At 44.3% G+C, this 18,222-nt stretch overlaps 1 protein-coding gene across 2 annotated transcripts; it reads left to right on the top strand.

Moving 5' to 3' along the window:
* Nucleotides 1–86: 86 nt before the first annotated feature.
* On the top strand, nucleotides 87–14,946 carry Mgme1 (mitochondrial genome maintenance exonuclease 1). 2 transcript variants are annotated; one of them, XM_057780862.1, is made up of 5 exons: nucleotides 87–218; nucleotides 1,103–1,663; nucleotides 6,792–7,008; nucleotides 9,092–9,224; nucleotides 14,811–14,946. In XM_057780862.1, exons 2-5 carry the CDS (start codon nucleotides 1,165–1,167, stop codon nucleotides 14,886–14,888), a joined length of 927 nt encoding a protein of 308 aa, XP_057636845.1. In that variant the 5' UTR covers nucleotides 87–218; nucleotides 1,103–1,164; the 3' UTR covers nucleotides 14,889–14,946. The 2 variants fall into 2 exon arrangements, with proteins under 2 accessions (XP_057636845.1, XP_057636844.1); XM_057780861.1 differs by lacking the exon at nucleotides 14,811–14,946 and adding an exon at nucleotides 9,590–10,372.
* The last annotated feature ends 3,276 nt before the right edge of the window (nucleotides 14,947–18,222 follow it).

Here is an 18,222-nt window from a genome sequence, read left to right as displayed (position 1 = left end):
GACGGTGACGTACGCAAGATCTCGTGTTGGCGAAAACGCGAGGCTTGGAGGCGCCCGCGCTTCGGCTTCGCGGGAGGAGGAACGCCTCTCCCGGGGAGGCCTGAGCGCCGCAGTGCATGCTGGGGCCGCCTGTCTCTCGGGAAAGCGCGGGACCGATGAAAGTACGGGTCCCGGGAGGTTGACCGCGCTCTGGGCTCAGGAACGTGGTGATGTCTCAGGTACAAGCGGATCCCTGCAGAAGGCTGAGCGTCTGTCTAAAGAGTCTCTTCCCCGTGCACGAGAGGCCGCAGTTGGCCTAACCCCGCCATGGGAGACACCTGCACAGATCATTTTCTGGAATTACGTTGTTGGGCCCCACCTGAGACGAGTGACCTGCAGGGGCTCCTGTGCCGAATCTGTACCACGGGGTCACGATAGCATCTATGTTAAAGGGTGTGCAGAGTACCTGGGAAATGCCCACTCGGAGTGTTTAGTAAACAGTTTGGTGTATAGGCGGCGGTGTTTAACTGTTAAAGATTTGTGAATTTGGTGTGTGTGCGTGTGTGTGTGTGTGGTAGGCGGAGGTGTTTTGTTTGTGGGGGTGTGTGGTTGGGGTGGGTTGTTTTCAGAGACAAAGCCAAGCTACCCCAAACTCAACCATCATCCTGTGTCATCCTCATGAGTGATAAGTATCCTGGCCAGTGCCTTGTCACAGTACTTCACATTAAGGATTTAGGGTGTTGGTGAGATGGTTAAGAGCAATCGCTGCACTTCAGAAGTCCTGAGTTCAATTCCCAGCAACCACATGGTGGCTCACAACCATCTCTAATGAGATCTGTATATCAGCATACCCTCTTCTGGCCTGCAGGCAGAACGCTGTATATACATAATAAATAAATCTTTAAAAAAAAAAAAAAAGATATAGGGTACCTTGTCCCAGACGGCTGACACGTTGACTTTTAACGAATGCGGGTTCCTATAATTTTTGATGAATCTTTCTTGGAACGATTTTTCTCCAAATGTCAGAAGTTTAGTGTTTGTTCTTGTGTGACTTTTTGCTTTGATGGTTTGAGTATATAAAACATGTTAAATCTAACATCACTTTTGTTTTGTTTTCTGAAAGATAAGGTACAGCAAGCTTTTAAACATGACAGACTAGAGAAAGCGAAGGGGAAAAGTCTAAACATGAAGCCGCTTCTGACCATCTGCAGGCTGCTTAGACATTTAAACAGATTTTCTGTAAAACCAAGCCCTCTTGTGAGTTTCTCCACTTCCTCTTATTTGTGCCGCCAGAAGAAAAAAAACCCGTATGAAACAGTAGACCAAGGAAAGTACTCCCGTTTAGTGCGGTCTGTCTTGTCCAAAGGCCCGGCCCAGACCCCAGAGTCATTGTTCAAGGAAGATGATGTTCTCTTCGGTCCTGTGTGTAAGCACAAAGCTCCAGAGCAGCCGGCGAGAGTTCCAGAGACCTGGTTTCCTATCTTCAATGAAGAGAGAAGTGGGAAACCACATCCCAGGGCTTCTTCGGGTCCCTTGAAGATCCCTTTGCAAAGACACGAGACACCCAGTGTGACACGCATCCTTCAGCAGACTATGACACCCGAACAGAGCTTCTTTCTGGAGAGGTGGAAACAGCGGATGATTCTGGAGCTGGGAGAAGACGGATTCGCAGAATATACTTCAAGTAATTCTCTCATTTCTGGTTTTGTCTGGTCTCTGGTTTCTAGGATATAGAGCATTCCTGTCCAAAAAATGAGGCTTAAAAAGCAACTTACTGAAGCACTCCTTTCAAATAGCATTAAATAGCATTTCCTAGCTCAGGATCCCCAAGGCCACGTTTTCAGCACAAAGGAGATTGATTTGCCCCATAGGGACAGACGGCAGGAAATAAGAGATAAACACAGAAGATGGGGGGGGGGGGTACACAGGACAGACAGGACAAGGAAAAGGGGGCAGGGATATTTATCCAGGAGGGACAAAGGACTGCCGCTGGATAGAGAGGAGACAGATATGGCACATAGGAAAACGCCTGTTAATAAAAGTACAAGGGGAAACGGTGTATTAGGATAAGGTGTTTAATTTTCATTGGGCATGTTAATTCGGCAAGCCGAAGGGGGCTTCTGATTGCTGGACTTCAGTACTTTGATAGCTGAACCTTGGTTCAGTCACAAGAGGGGGAAGTGGCCAAATAAGGGAACAGACCTTGGTGGCTAGCTTTAGCAAAGTAATCTAATGGTTTTTAGCAAGGCGGAGGGAATGGGGAGAAGGGCAAGGCCTGCCAGAGCTATGCTCACTATGCCTGAGCTATCCGGAGCCCTTCAGTGTCTGCTAACTCACTTAGTCCTCCTGTCAGGTGCTACTGTTTTTACAGAAAAGGATGGAAAGACAGATCGAGTAACTGACAAACTGCATAAAGTGCATCTGAGTTGTAAACAACTATCAGTTATTTTTCATCTCTTGACAAAAGTCTTGGTTTTTTTCTTGACTCAGAATCTAATTATTACCCATTGTTCTCCTTATTATTGTCAGTTGACCAGTAAGTTTAAAGACTGGCCACAGTTCAGAACACATGATCCCACTTACATTTTGACTAATTGAACTAATCAAATGTTCTTGACTAAAAACTAGTTAAGTAAACTTTAGCCTTCAACTTCCTTATTTTTAAACATTTTACTAGTTCTTTGAGACTTTTGTGCAATGTGTTTTGAGCAGCCTTCGACACTTGACTTCTAAGACAAGTGAGGGTAGCTCCCTTAAAGCAGGTCCTTTTTCAGCCAGGCAGGGAGGAACACACCTTTAACCCAGCACTGTGGTGGTAGAGGCAGGCAGATACAGACCTCTGTTATTCAGCCTGGTCTACAAGTGAGTTCCAGAGCTACATAGGAAGATCCTGTCTTGAAATAAACAAAACATTCTTTTTAAAAATAGACTTTTGAGCCAGACATGGCGGTGCGTGCCTGTCTGGAGACGGAAGGAAGATCACATGTTCAGTCTGGACTACGTAAGGAGGCCCTGGTGGTGGAGGAGCTGGGAGTCGGGGGCAAACCATGCATGGGAGAATGAGCTCGTTTCACAAGGATTACATAGTTTAGGCTAAAACCGGGGCTTACATAGACATTCCTTAGCCTTTGTTTCCCCAAGAATATATGTACCCCTGGTGACATGAGCACTTTTAAGATTATTGTCCTTATTTTTGGGTATCTTAGGAAGAAAATACCAGAATAATGTACGCATATAATTATGTAGGTGGTACCTAGATGTGGCAAAAGTGACTGAGGCTCTCTTATATAACAATCTCCAGCTATGAAGGGCAAGGATTATATACCAGGAGTGCTTCTTAATGACTAATGGAAACCACTAAGCTGTAAGCAAACAAAATGAAAATCTCGTAATAACATCCTAAATTTTTTATTTGTGCCACTAGAATTTAGAGTTGATAGTTTCCTAATGATAAATTGTTTTGATTTTCCTTAAACTAAGAATGTTTTAATTGTCAGGAACCCTAAAATTATTGATAACAAATGTAAAGGTGGCATAAGCAAGAAGGCTCCACAGGCGAGAAGACACTGCTGCCAAGCCTGACGACTCGAACTGCATCCAGCAAGTTATCCTCTGACCTCCACACAGGAGCGCTCGCACACACGCCACTAAATTAATTAGTTAGTATTTTTAAAAATGAAAGAAAACTGCCAGGTCATATAGGCAGGCCTTGATAGAGTGAAGGAACGCACTGGTGTGAGGGAACCCAGACCCAGAAAGACAATTATCACATGTACTCACTCATAAGTGGTTTTTAAACATAAAGCAAAGAAAGCTAGCCCACAAATCACAATCCTAGAGAACCTAGACAAACAGACATAGATCTAATCTACATGGGAAGTAGTAAAAGACAAGATCTGAATAAATTGGGAGCATGGGGACCATGGGAGAGGGTTGAAGGGGAAAGGAGCAGAGAAAATGTATAGCTCAATAAAAGAAAAAAAAGACAGGCTGAACAGGGCTCATCTCTGTAGGTACAGATTGGCTTGTATTTTATTGGGGGGAACACATGGTGTTTGGTAGACATGATGTAAGAACTAGTCTGTGGAGGAATAAAAATGTGGCCAAATTAAAAAGAAATGGATCGGTGACTGGTTTGGTAAAGGAGACTTCTGTTTGGAGCTGAACAAACTAACTGTCCTGGTGGACAATTTTTTTTTTTTTTTGAGACAGAGTTTCTCTGTGGCTTTGGAGCCTGTCCTGGAACTAGCTCTTGTAGACCAGGCTGGTCTCAAACTCACAGAGATTCACCTGCCTCTGCCTCCCAAGTGCTGGGATTAAAGGCGTACGCCGCCACCACCCGGCAGCTGGTGGACAATTTTCCTAGTCAGTTTTAGACTAAGGCTCTGCTGTGTTTCTCCGTTAATGCGGACTTTAAGCAATGAGCAAATTTACTTTCAAGTAGAGTAATCATATGTGGGTTCATACAATAGTAGAAGAAAGAAAGCTGACCGTATTCTTGGGATCCTCCTGCCTCCTCCCAAGTGCAGGGATCACTGGCACACACTGTGCCCAGTCAACCTATTTTTAAATGTTTTTAAAATTTATAAGTTGAAACACGTTTCACATTTTCTGAGCCTAAAATTCATGGGCTCCTGAGATCTAGATGTTCACGGTTACATATTTGTGAAGAATCTAGCCAGGATAGGTCTGTAGCTGGGAGTTGCCTATTTGCGTGGCAATGAATGAAGTAATTTATTATTATTTGATAGCGCTGGTGGTTAAACTCATGGCCTCCTGTAGGCTACTTAACAACCCCTCCTGTTTTTAACAAGTTTGTCTTCTGACTCGTTAAGTGGTTTGTAAGCTAACACTGCATCTCTTTAAATGTTAATTCCATCAGGATTAAATTCCTTGTAGGCCTTTCACATGCCGACCATTTCAGCAGGGCCGGAAACGTGTGGAGTAGTTCACCTCCTAAACTCTCCAAGTCATTTCCCAGAAGCACTTTCAGTTTTTGCTTATGGAGAACTGGCCTTTCAAAGTCTTTGTGAACTTGACATAGTATGGCTTACTGTGACCCCATGTGGATGAGATTGTTTTCCTCTTTCTGTGGGTCTGTCTGCAAGCATGTGTCTCTATGTGCATCTAAATCATGCCCCCTAGGCTGGAGAGATGGCTCAGTGGTTAAGAGCACTGCTGCTCTTCCAGAGGTCCTGAGTTCAATTCCCAGCAACCATATGATGGCTCACAACCATCCGTAATAAGATCTGGTGCCCTCTTCTGGCCTGCAGGCAGACATACAGACATAACACTATATACATAATAAATAAATCTTTAAAAATAAATAAATCATGCCCCCTGGACTTAGCTCCTGACTTTGCCAGGTGATACTTATGCCAGGGTACTCTTGCTTTGGGTAAACTAACAGGATAGTCTAGGTTAGTTGAGGAGCCACATTCATTGTCTTGCTCAGTTACATAAAAATTAAATAATGTTTGAAAGCACCACCCACTGCCTAGCCTAAGAGCGCACCCACCCTCTTTCTCCTTTACCAACGATCAAGTGACAATATAGCATTCTTGCGTTTATTAAATATGTTTGTGTTTCCTTTTCTTAAAAGGATATAAGGAGGGCTAGGGAGATGCTTAGCTGTGCCTGCTAGGCAAACATGGCTACTGTAGTCGTGATCAGGGCTCCATTAAGGCCTGCTAAAAAGTATGCAATCTCCCTCTACCCTGGGTGGAGACCTGAGATTACAACCTACCCAAAACAGAAGAATTTATCCAATTGGAAGGGTCAGTCAGCCTAAGGGACCACTCTTTAGGAAGGTATATTCACTCAAAACTATGCTAGGAGATGGGGAGGGATAATTATCCCCTTAATGAAATAATCTACTTTTCCTTCCTAGAAGCCCACGGTCTCCACGCAATCGCCACTGAGCTACAAGTAGCTCTGTTAGATCTGCCACCTTTATGAATCCTGGCTCAAAATTACAAATTTTCCCTTTTTTTTTTTCGTCTGTCTGTCTGTCTTTTGGACTAACCAGAACCTATGTACGCTTTTCCTGGTACTTTTGGCTTTTTCACTCTTTCCACATGGCTGCTTGCAGACCTCCATGGCTATCTCAGAAAAGAATGGCTGTCCCTTTTCTTCTTCATCTCCCTCCTCTGGGCAGCTTGGGTGCTGGAGAGATGCTCAGTGTTTGAGAGAACTTGCTGCTCTCCCAGAGAACCCAGGTTAGATTCTCAACACCCATGTGGTGACTCACAACCACCTGGAACTCCAGTCCTAGGAGTTCCAATACCCCCTTTTCTGGCTTCCATGGCAACAGGCACATACATGTAGTATACAGACATACATTTAGATAAAACACTCTTACACATTAAAAAGAAATTTACAGCTTGTTGACCCTGTGGTTTTTCTTTTAAACACTTTTAAAATATTTTTTGAAGATAAGTCAGACATGGTGGCACATGCCTTTAATTCCAGCACTTGGGAGGCAGTGGCAGGCAGATGGATCTCTGTGAAGTCAAAAACAGCCTGGTCTACATAGTGAGACCCTGTCTCGGGCATGGGAGGGTGGGGTGAAAATGCATTCTTAAGTTTTACGAGAAACTGAATTTTACAGACCACATGTGACACGTAAGAAGACCGCACACTGAAGACCAGCCTGCAGTACCAACAAGACCCTCCCTACAAAAACAAAGGATGAAATTTTGTGTCGAAGGGGTTGCCGTTTAAAGATAACTTGTTTATAATGTATATAGTTTAAATCTTTGGTTTGGTTTCGGTTGGTTCAGTTTTTATTTTCCCTTGATTTTTTTCTTTAGATACCTTTTTACAAGGCAGACAGTTCCATGAAGCCTTGGAAAGCATACTTTCCCCCCAGGAGAACTTAGAAGGGAGAGAAGAACTCCTCCAGTCTGGCTATATCAAAAGCGTCCAGCATATTTTGAAAGAAATCAGTGGTGTGCAGGCCCTGGAAAGCGCTGTTCAGCACGAGGCCCTGAAGTATGTAGGGATGCTGGACTGTGTGGCTGAGTACCAGTAAGTACAAGAGCGTCCATCACAGTGGGTGGTGCAGTGATGTCCATGGGCAGGCGTCTCTTAACCTGCTTCTAGATGTGCCTGAGGAATTGTGACCTCCACCTTTTTAAAGTAAAAAAGTGGGAATAGGGCAGGAGGTGGGAGAAATAGAGCAGGGAAAACACTATGATGCCAATATAAAAATCAGAGTGGTGGGGAAAGTGTGTTTTTCAATAGCCCCAGCATGGCCTGTCTTCCAGCCTGTCCCTTCTCCCTTCTCTCCAAGAAATATGCCAGCAGCAAGACTCCGCTGTTCCTGCATGTTCTTTTCTGTTTTCCTCTTTAATCAGTGTTGTTTTCTTCTGCCCTCCCCCCCCATTTTTCCTGTTTTCCCAAAAATTTTACAGTGATCTGTTGACCTGGAACATCAGCTCTCTTCCTGGCTTCCAAACAGTGGCTGATATGATAAGGATTCTGAACCCACTACGGTTTCTAAGTCGTGGCTGTTATTGTTTTTCCCCAGTCATTGCGATTCCAAGGCTGGCTATTTTCTACAGATACCCCATTCCAAATAAAGCATGTGAGCAATAACAGGATGTGGGGGAAGAGTGTAGAATCTGTGTGTGTGACATTTGAACCTCTGAATAACTCTGGCTGTCCTAGAACTTGCTTTATAGATCAGGCTGGCCTCGAACTCACAGAGATCTACCTGCCTCTGGGATTAAAGGCACGAGTCACCACCATGCCCAGCTTCTAAATTTAACTTTTTAGATGCCCCATGTAACTGACATCATTTCTGCCCCCCTGACTTCTTTCATTTAGTATACTGTGTATTATTCATCCATCCATGCTGTCCCAAGGGACAGAATTTCTCTCTTCGTTTGTTGTTTCTTCTTCTTCTTTTTTTTGGGGGGGGGGGCGGTTATTTCAGACAGGGTCTCGCCACATAGTCTAACTGACCTGGAACTCACTATATGCCAGCCTCTGCCTCTTGAATGCTAGGACTAAAGGCGTATCCCACCAAGCCTGTCCCTACACTCTCTCTAATCTTCTGAATGTCTACAGTTAGTGGGTATTGTATCATATCAGAATGGATGGGGTAAAGAAGTGTCTGTCTGCATATAAACCTTTAGGCAAGGATCCAGATCTCCTCTCTTTTATATCTATATATTATAGGTTCCCACAGATTGAACCTCAGCTTTTATTTTAAAGTATCATAATGTGTAATCAGTCCATAATGAGTTCCTTATGACTGATATATTGTGCTTCAAAAAAAAATTTAACCAAGACCATGATGTAGCTGTAATTTTAGTTTCTGCCAGCTGTTAAAGGAATCCAAGGAAGTCCCAAGGAAAAAAGAATTATTATTTGAACTTGAAAAACGTGCTTCCTATTCCTGAGTGCTTTGTGTATAATAGAATTCCCTGTTGTTGAAACTGTCCAGCCCATCCATCCTGGTTTTCCCCCTGAAGGCGTGAGCTCACTCAATAGCACAGACTGGCTTTGAACTCGTGACTATCCTCCTGCCTCCACATCATAGTTGCTAGAATTCTAGGCATGAAGACCATGCCTGTTGTGCTCTTCTAGTCCTAAGCAATAAAGCCTATTTGGGAAAATGGAGGAAAGAAGCAACAGTCATTAAGGAACCAAAATTAAAGTACGTAACAGACAAGAGAGAAGAGTTAACTTGGAGTTTTTTCTGCTTCAGGGGATTTTGTTTTGTTTTGTTTCGAGATAGGGTTTCTCTGTGTATCCCTGGCTGTCCTGGAACTCACTTTGTAGACCATGCTGGCCTCGAATTCACAGACATCCACTTGTCTCTTCCTCCTGATTGCTGGGATTAAAGGCATGCATCTCCACCACCTGGCTTCAGGGGATTTTAAAATTACATTTAATTTATCTATTTGTGTGTGTGTGTATTCATGTGTGCATTCCCACACCATGGTGCACATGTGGGGTTTGCTCTCCTACCTTGCTCCTCCGAAGCATTGAACTTGGGTTGTGAGACTTAGCAGCAGGCACCTTACCCCCTGAGCCATCTTGCTGACCTGAGGTTTTCAATTTGAACTGTTACTTACAAAGATTTCCTTTGGATTCTCCGTAGGGGCAAGCTATGTCTGATTGATTGGAAGACATCAGAGAAACCAAAGCCTTTTATTCACAATACGTATGACAACCCACTACAGGTCGTGGCGTACATGGGTGCTGTAAACCATGATGCCCACTACAGCTTTCAGGTCAGAACCTTAGCTCCTGCTTGGTAAGCTTGTGTGTGTGTGTGTGTGTGTGTGTGTGTGTGTGTGTGTGTGTGTGTGTGTTGGGATTCACTCTTTATAACACAATTGACTGTTCCTTAGGGTTCTCTCATCTACAGAGCACAGAGCACTTCCCCTTCTCGGGCTGTTTCCCTACCCCCATTGCTTAATGAGCACAGTCCATTCTTGAGTCTCTCATCTGCCCTCTGTGTTCCCTGTGTCCTGGTGCAATCTTTAACCAGCTCATCTTGGAAACTGGTTTGGAGCTACTACTGTAGATGCTTAACATTGGATGGTTCGCCCTGGAACAAGAGGAAATAGTGGAGCTGTGCTGTGTTTCTTTCCAGGTTCAGTGTGGCTTAATTGTGGTGGCCTATAAAGACGGGTCCCCTGCCCACCCTCATTTCATGGATGAAGAGCTCTGTTCCAAGTATTGGGCCAAGTGGCTTCTTCGACTAGAAGAATATACAAAAAAACAAAAGAATCAGAGTATTCCGAAGCCGGACTAGAGGCCAGGATGTTACTTAGGAACATTCAGCGAATCTGAGAGTTACATTAACACAAACTGAAGATGTAATTCGTTGGGACGTATTGCTAGTGAGAAGTCAGCACTGAACCAGCTGTACTACCTCTGTTACATACCCAGAAGAAGGCACACAGGATTGACGGTCACCTTGGTGACTTCTGGACTCACTTGCAGATCTTTTTGTGTCCCTGGCAGGATGCCCAGTCTTTGGATTGAGATCAGAAGTCAGTGAAACTTCATGTGCCAAGCATGCCCCTAGGGCTCTCAGGGAGGGGGTGAGGGTCCCAACCACCAGGGTGTGAAGAGGGAGAGCACATCAGCCTGACTGCCTAGAAAGCTAGCACACTCACCACAGCATGGGCCAGATCCTTTTCCATACCAGTTAAGCCCAGCAGTGGTCACCATTGTTAGGGTGTAGAGTCTGTTTCTGGTGTCAGTCAGCAGGCCATATACTAGAAAAACACTGTTGTGGGATTTTTTAGCTAAGAGCAACGCTGATATAATCCTTTTTTTTTTTTTCTGTGTTTGGTAGATAATCATTGGTTGTTCTTGGAATTGAGAAAGATAAATAAATGTCATTATTTCCTTGGGAGAGGAAAAAAACAAAGAGTAATAAAGTGGTTTTGTTTGGTTTTATTTAAATGTGTATTTGTGGGGTAATTTCATGGGCCTGAAAATTGTTTTAACTTTATTTATTTATATTTTTTGTGGTGCTGGGACCCAACTCTTGGTGTGTGCTGGGCATATGCCCTACTGTCAAGCTTTGCTCTTTACTTTTAAGTCCACAATTTTACCACCAGCCCCTAGCTTACTGAGTTCTATATAAATGCATAAAGAAGATGTCCTAAATGAGCTCTCAGCCATAGTTAATCTGACAAAGTAAAATGTAGATAGAGAAGTGAGTTAGGTTCACTAGAAGAAGTGAACCAAGAAAATAAAAAAGATTTACTGGGTTGACATAAAGTATAGGGCTGGGTAGTCCAACAGTGGTGATCCATGCCAGAAGGCAGAGAATACAGTAGCTGCTCACTCCAAAAAGCTGGATGCCTTAGCAGTTCCTGTCAGAGCTGAAAGTCTCAAAGCTCCCTGGAGAGTTCCTGTGTTGAGCTGTGTTTGAAGGCTGACCTGGAAAATGCTAATGTTGGGACAGGTACTGTGATCTCAGCTCCAGGCAGGCTTCCTTCCTTACAGACTCAACTCGTCCACAGTTGATACTCCTATGACATCGGTTCAAGCCTCAGTCTGCTGAAAAGGAAATGCACATTTTAAAGATTATTTTAAATTTTTTATTTATCTGTATTAGTATATGTCTATGTGTGTGTGCATAGGCCAGAAGAGGACATCAGATCCCTTGGACCTGGAGTTACAGCTCTGAGATGCCAGCCAGAGGCGCTGGGGGCCACTCTGATCCTCTGAAAGCAGAAAGCATTTAACTGCTGTCATCTTTCCAGCCCCAAAACACACATTTTTTAAAAAAGTGGGGAGAGCCAGGCAGTGGTGGCGCACACCTTTAATCCCAGCACTCGGGAGGCAGAGGCAGGCGGATCTCTGTGAGTTCGAGGCCATCCTGGTTTACAAGAGCTAGTTCCAGGACAGGCTCCAAAGCTACAGAGAAACCCTGTCTCGAAAAACCAAAAATAATAATAATAAATAAATGGGAAGAGGTGTTAAATAGAGTGCCTGATGGCTAGGAGCAGTCAGCATCTGCTCTTCAAGAGAACCTACGCCTGGTTCCCAGCATCCTCACAATAGCCTAACTCCATTTTCAGGGACTCTGATGCACTCTCTGGCCTCTGAGGGCACCTGTACTCACATCTATACCCCCACACACACGGGCATTATTTTTTTAACCTTAAAAAGAAAAACTAGACATGGTGTCACATGTATACAGTCCTGATGGTCTGAAGGCTGAGGCAGGAAGACGTCTTGAGCCCAAAAGCTGAGGGCCAGCATGGAAAAACAGAATCTCAAGAAATGATCACTAATAAAGGTGTAGAACAATAAGGTCAAACTTGAGTAATGATATTACTCAATTTTTTTAATGCCTCCTTTCCCCCTAAATGGTATATATATTCAGTGTGATGGGTTTTCTGAGTATAGAATGTTTTGTATATTAAAGTTTTATTTTATTTTGAGGCGGGGTCTGGCCTCACTGCTTAGCCAGCCTAGTCTTGCCTTGAATATTCTATGTTGCTGTACCTAGTTGAGCCACGGCAATCCTTCTGTTTCTGCTTTGGGGGCTGGGATTACAGGTGTGCACTAATCACACTTTACTGAAGGCTTTAAAGAACATTTACCCGTTTATAGCATGCATTGTGTGGAGTTGGTGGAGTTGGTTCTCCTTCCACCACCTGGATCCTGGGAATTTTTTTTCTCTTTTTGAAAACTTGATTTTATGGAGCTGGAGAGATGGCACTTGCTGCTCTTCCAGAGACCCAGGGTTTTTTTTGTTGTTGTTGTTTTGTTTTGTTTTTTAAGATTTATTTATTATGTATACAACATTCTGCCTCGATATATTCCCGCACGCCAGAGGAGGGCGCCAGATCTCAGTACAGATGGTTGGGAGCCACCATGTGGTTGCTGGGAATTGAACTCAGAACCTCTGGAAGAGCAGCCAGTGCTCTTAAAACCTCTGAGCCATCTCTCCAGCCCCCGAGACCCAGGTTTTTATTTCCTGGAACCCACATGGTGGTTCACAGGCATCTCACTCCAGTCCCAGGGGATCTGGATGCCCTCTTCTGACCTCTACAGGCACCAAGCACACATGCGAGTACACATACATACATACATGCAGGCCAAACACATAAAAAAGAATCTAATAATCTTTTTAAAGATTTTGTGTGTTTTTGAGTCTAGAGGAGGACATCAGATATCCTGGATCTGAAGTTATAGGTGATTGGAAACCCAGTGTTGGTTCATGGGTCCTCCACAGGAATAGCAAGAACTCCTAACTACTGACCATCCCTCCATTCCCGTTCTGGGAATCCTTAACTCAGCTCGTCTGACTTGATAGCAAGTGTCTTTGCTCACGGAGCCATCTCAACTTCCTTACAGAAATATAAGATTTGGAAGTTCTTAGCTTTTGAGACAAAGCTCAGTATATTCTCTTTTCCAATATAATTCAGGGCTGGTGATAAAGCTCCATAGTGGAACATTTACCCAGCATGTACAAGGGTTTGGGTTTAGCCCCAGTACTGCAGAAACAACCTGATGTAACTACTCATTCGTTGCTTTAGAATGGCAGAGACACTGACAATAAAAAACAATTCCAATTTGACCCCAAATTACTTTCCTCCCCTTCAGACCTGACCCCTTCATTGTAGCCATTAGCCTGGGATGATCTGAGGACATTAACCTCTAAGAGCCTGTTTTTAAGTTATAGGGAAACTTGTCAACATGTGACCCTGTGGTTTTATGTGTTGACCTTGGCAAATACAGGAAGAGGGTTGGTTAGCGAGACTGTGTTTCTAGGTAACCAATTTGCCTACCCGCTTTAAGAGGTGCTAGAAGGGGGTAATTTGTTCTAATCACTGCAGCTTTCCACCTGAGCAATTAACATTTGATTACAACTTCGCCTGCCCTCCCCCAGATCCAGAAGAGTGAAGCAAGGGAGTAGCCAAACGTCTATTTTTAAAGAAACACTTAACATGTTTGGAGCTGGCACCTAGAGGAAACCATTCTAAAGCAATCAACCCTAAGTATAGGGCAGAACTGACTTCCTTCTGCCCCCACCCCCACGAGTCTGATAAATATAAAACAACATTCTGGTTTGGGGTTTGAGGTTCTCCCATTTTGCTTAAGAGCTATAAAAAGATGAGAAATCTAAAGAACACTAACAGATGAGTCCACTGTTTCCCTGACCCCATTCCCCTCCTCAGCGAGACAAACATCAGCATGTTTGGGTCTTTCTAATGTACACCTTTATAGATTTAGGACATGGGCTGGTCTCCAGGAATAAGGAAGTTTTGCCTCCTTTTTTTAGTTTTTAGATTTTTTTTTAAAAAAAAATCTTTTCTCAGTGCTAAGAATTAAACAAAGGCCTTTTATGTTCTGTATGAGTGCTATGCCCTGCCCTCAACAATTAGTTCTCGAGATCTATCCAGGTTGACCACATGTGAATGTGGTGCATTTCATCATCATCATCAACATTAATATTACTATTTGAGATAAGGTCTCTACGTAGCCCTTCCTTTCCTGGAACTCATTTCATAGACCAGGCTGGCCTTGAACTCACAGGGATCTGCCTGCCTCTGCCTCTCAAGTGCTGGGCTTACAGATGCGTGCCACAACCAGCACTGGCAGTAGTTTTAAGTACTCTGAGGCGTTCCCTCACGATCACTGCCATGCTAATAAATTATCAAGTTCACTTTTGACGGTGCCGGCAGTGCTTCGGGGAACACTTCTTACGTGCTTTCCAGTATGTGCAAAGCACACGCTATACACTGCAATAGAGTATAGCTGTGACTCTCTCATTTACTAGCTCTGTAACCATGGACAAGTTACCCAGGAACTTAGGAACATGTATAAATATGTGTATTACATGTAAACATAACATGTATGTTATATATAACTTTTATATGTTCATGTAACAAAACAATGAAAAAAGAGTCCATGAATTTGAAAGAGAGCAAGGAGGGGAATATGGAAGGGTTTGGAGGAAGGGAAGGGAACGGGGAAATGGTGTAAATATAATCTCAAAAATAAAAGAAATAATTAAAATATTTCTCTTCCAAATGAAATTATCAGTTTAAACACCCACAAGCAGTGTCTAGTTTTCTGACTTTTACATATCCCCATCAATAGAAAAGTTGCAAGACTTTCCCCCAACCTGATAGGTTGAAAACAATCCATTTGAAATACTAGACATAATTGCTTGCAATTAGAACAGGATTGCCATCTAGTGGTGCCGAGTGGCACTGCAATTATGATGCGGAAGCCAGAAATGGGTACACCTTCGGGATTCTCTAGGGAATTGGGTGGACAATATAGGTCTGGTTTGATTTTATTTACCTGTTTTGTTTTGTTTAATTTGTTTGTCTCAGAGTTTCTCAAGCTACCTTCATACTACTGCTCGTCCTGCCTCAAACCCCTGTGTCTGCCACCGAGGACCAGCTCTCTGATTGGAACAAGATGGACCAGGTGAGTTTTCCATCATCTGGTCTCTATTTTTTAAGCCGCTGTACTTCTCATTTTTCGACCACGGTGGTAGAATTTTCTCTAAGTCTCAGATGAGGGAAGCCCTGTCTGCAAACCCAGTCAGGCCTCTTTCAAATGAATGCATCTGGGTCACAGCTCAGACGAGGGATAAATTAGGGATGAGGCTGGCTATTTACCAAACCAGCAGGGGACTGCAGCTCCCTCCCACCAGGGTGGGCTGCCATTGAGCACGGCTGACCTGCAAAAGGGAGGTTACCAGTAGGGCACAACTCAGAGCTGGCCGTGCTGCCGGAGAATCCTGGTTCACATCCTTCCAAATCAGCCCTAGCCTATCTGCTGTGAACACTACGTGTCCTGGCCTGAAAGGACCTGGGAGTGCTTAAAACACTAGGTAGCAATTAGAGGAGGCACAGACCCAGTTTACATGTATTCATGTGTTCTGTGTATGTGTGCACCTGCACGACATGGCACACATGGAGCAGAACAACTTTGATAAGTCGATTCTCTCCTTCCACTGTGTGGGTCTTGGGGCTTTTCTGGCAGGTACCTTTCCCCACGGAGCCATCTTGCCAGCCCATAGATAGTTTTTTTTTTAAAGATCTGTACAAAAATGTTCATGGAAAGTAAGGTGTCAAAAGTGATATTGCCAAAATTCTTGTAACGTGGCTTTAAATTCTGTGACTAAATGAATGGGATGCTAGAAGGCTGAGAAAGGAAAGAGGACTAAGTACCAACTTAGAGCCATTTGCCATTAGAAACACCCAGCCCAGCCAGTCTGAGCATCTCACCGCTAGGCTCATGCACATTTTGAAACTTTCCTTTGTACTGACGCCTTTTTTTTTAACATTTATTTTCCATGTGTGAGTGTTAGCATGTATTTATGTGCGTGTCCGGTACCTTTGGAGGCCAGAAGACATCAGATCCCCACACTGGAGTCATAGAGGCAACTGAGCTCTGCCATGTGGGTGCTGGGAATCAAACCTGGGTCCCTGGCAAGAGCAGTCAGGGCTCTTAACCACCGAGCCGCCTCTCCAGCCCCTGGACGGGTGCCTTAACCTGAAATAACTTCCCTTCTTCCCTTTCCCCAGTCACATCTGGACTGTATAAGTATGGTATAAATGGGCCCAAATCCCAGATGGTGGAGTACAGGAAGCAGGAGCTGCAGAAGCTGACAGAGGCTCAAATCCCAGTCCTGTAATGATGAGAGTCACTTCACCTCTCCATGCCTGTTTTCTTTTCTTTGTTTCTTTCTTTCTTTGTTTTGTTTTTCAAGACAGGATTTCTCTGTGTAGCTTTGGAGCCTGTCCTGGAACTCGCTCTGTGGACCAGGCTGGCCTTGAACTCACTAAGATCCATCTGCCTCAGCCTCCCTAGGGCTGGGATTAGAGGTGGTGACCACCCGGCTATCAGTGCCTATTTTTTCATTGGTGGTTTATGTAGATTCTAAACTCAGAATTGCTGGAAACTTAACATGGGAAGAGAAATGACACTGAGAAAATATTTGTCCCTTTCTTCTTGGACTGGTTCGACCCTTCCCCTGAACTCCAGGGGTGCCGCTGTTCTTACACTGTTTTTGCACTCTACCCTCTGTCCCTGTACTGTGCAGGGGGGAGGGAGTGGCCTCCCAGAGCATGGGAAATGCCTACAGGGCTGGGTAATGCACAGCTTTAGTACATACATGCTGCTTGCTCTATGAACCGTGTGTGTGTGTGTGTGTGTGTGTGTGTGAGAGAGAGAGAGAGAGAGAGAGAGAGAGAGAGAGAGAGAGAGAGAGAGATCTAAAACTTGAATAATGGATGGACAAGCGAGAGGGCTCAGTGGGTGAAGGAGCTTGCCACCAAGCCCAGTCACCTGAGTGCAACCTCCAGAACCATTCATGCGGTAAAAAGAGAGAGCTGACTCCACACATGAACTGTGACACACGTGCACCCCCATACTAAATAAGTAAGTAAATAAGTGTAAAAATAAAATGAAACTTGAAAGACCATAAAATATGTTGCAGGAGATTGGTCAAAAATTGAAAGACAGTGTTAGTTCAAAGTGAAGTAAATAATAGACATAGTCAAAGTCATATAGAACCGTACCTTAAGAGAAAAATAAAAGTACTGGAGAAGAGACTCAGTGGTTGAGAGTATTGGCTTTTCTTCCAGAGGACCCAGCTTTGATTCCCATCACCCATGTGGCAGCTCACAACCATCTGTAATCCAGTTCCTGGGGATCAGATGCCCTCTTCCGGCCTCTGAGGGTGCCAGGCATACACATGGTACACAGACATACATGCAGATAAAACATCCATGTGTATAAAATAAGCTATTACAAAAGAAGGAGATAAGAGAAGGGACAAATGGCACAGGAAATGGCCCTGTTCCAGGAAATCAGGGAAAGATCTGTAGGCCAGAATGGTTCACCAGACAATGTATTTAGTGCTGGTCAGTGCTTGGGAGGGGCTGTGAACACAATGATTTAGATGGTATATGCAGCGCTAGAGACCTCAGCCAGTAAGGACATGGTGCTGGAAGTCCCGGTACTGTGAGTTGTAAGGGGAACTAGTCATGACTGGCCAGAGCGACGGAAGCAATGGGACACGTAGACAGATATGAAAGGATTTATTAGGGGAATTTGCTCACATAACTTTGGAAGTTAAGAAAATCTCATAGTAAAGCCGGGCGTGGTGGCGCACGCCTTTAATCCCAGCACTTGGGAGGCAGAGGCAGGCGGATCTCTGTGAGTTCGAGACCAGCCTGGTCTACAAGAGCTAGTTCCAGGACAGGCTCCAAAACCACAGAGAAACCCTGTCTCGAAAAACCAAAAAAAAAAAAAAAAAAGAAAATCTCATAGTATGCCAACTGTGAGCTAGGGAACCAGGAAAGCGGAACTGTAGTTTAGGTCAAGTTCAGAGCCCTGAGAGCCAGGAAGCTCAGTCTGAGGTTGAGGGTCTGAAACCCAGGGGCCACAGGTGTTAATCCTACAGTCCCAAGGCCAGAGAGCCTAGAGTGCTGATATAGGACAGAAACTGGTCTTCCATCCCCAGGGTAGACAGTGAATTTACCTGTCCTCTGTCTGTCCCTCCATACTGACCACACACACACACACACACACATACACACACACACACACACACACACACGGGTAAAGGTGGAACCTCCTTAGCTCACTGATTCAAATGCCACACCCCACAACACCCCTACACAAAACAATGCTTTACTAGCGATCACCAATCCAAATGTCAGCTTCTTACCACAGACCCAAGAATTTACAACTTGAGGATGTTTTCTGGATACAGGTAAGGCCAGGGTT

Source organism: Chionomys nivalis, chromosome 9, assembly GCF_950005125.1.
Source record: "Chionomys nivalis chromosome 9, mChiNiv1.1, whole genome shotgun sequence".
NCBI lineage: Eukaryota > Metazoa > Chordata > Mammalia > Rodentia > Cricetidae > Chionomys > Chionomys nivalis.
Note: the sequence above shows the minus strand (reverse complement) of the source record. Positions and strands in the feature narration are given on the sequence as shown.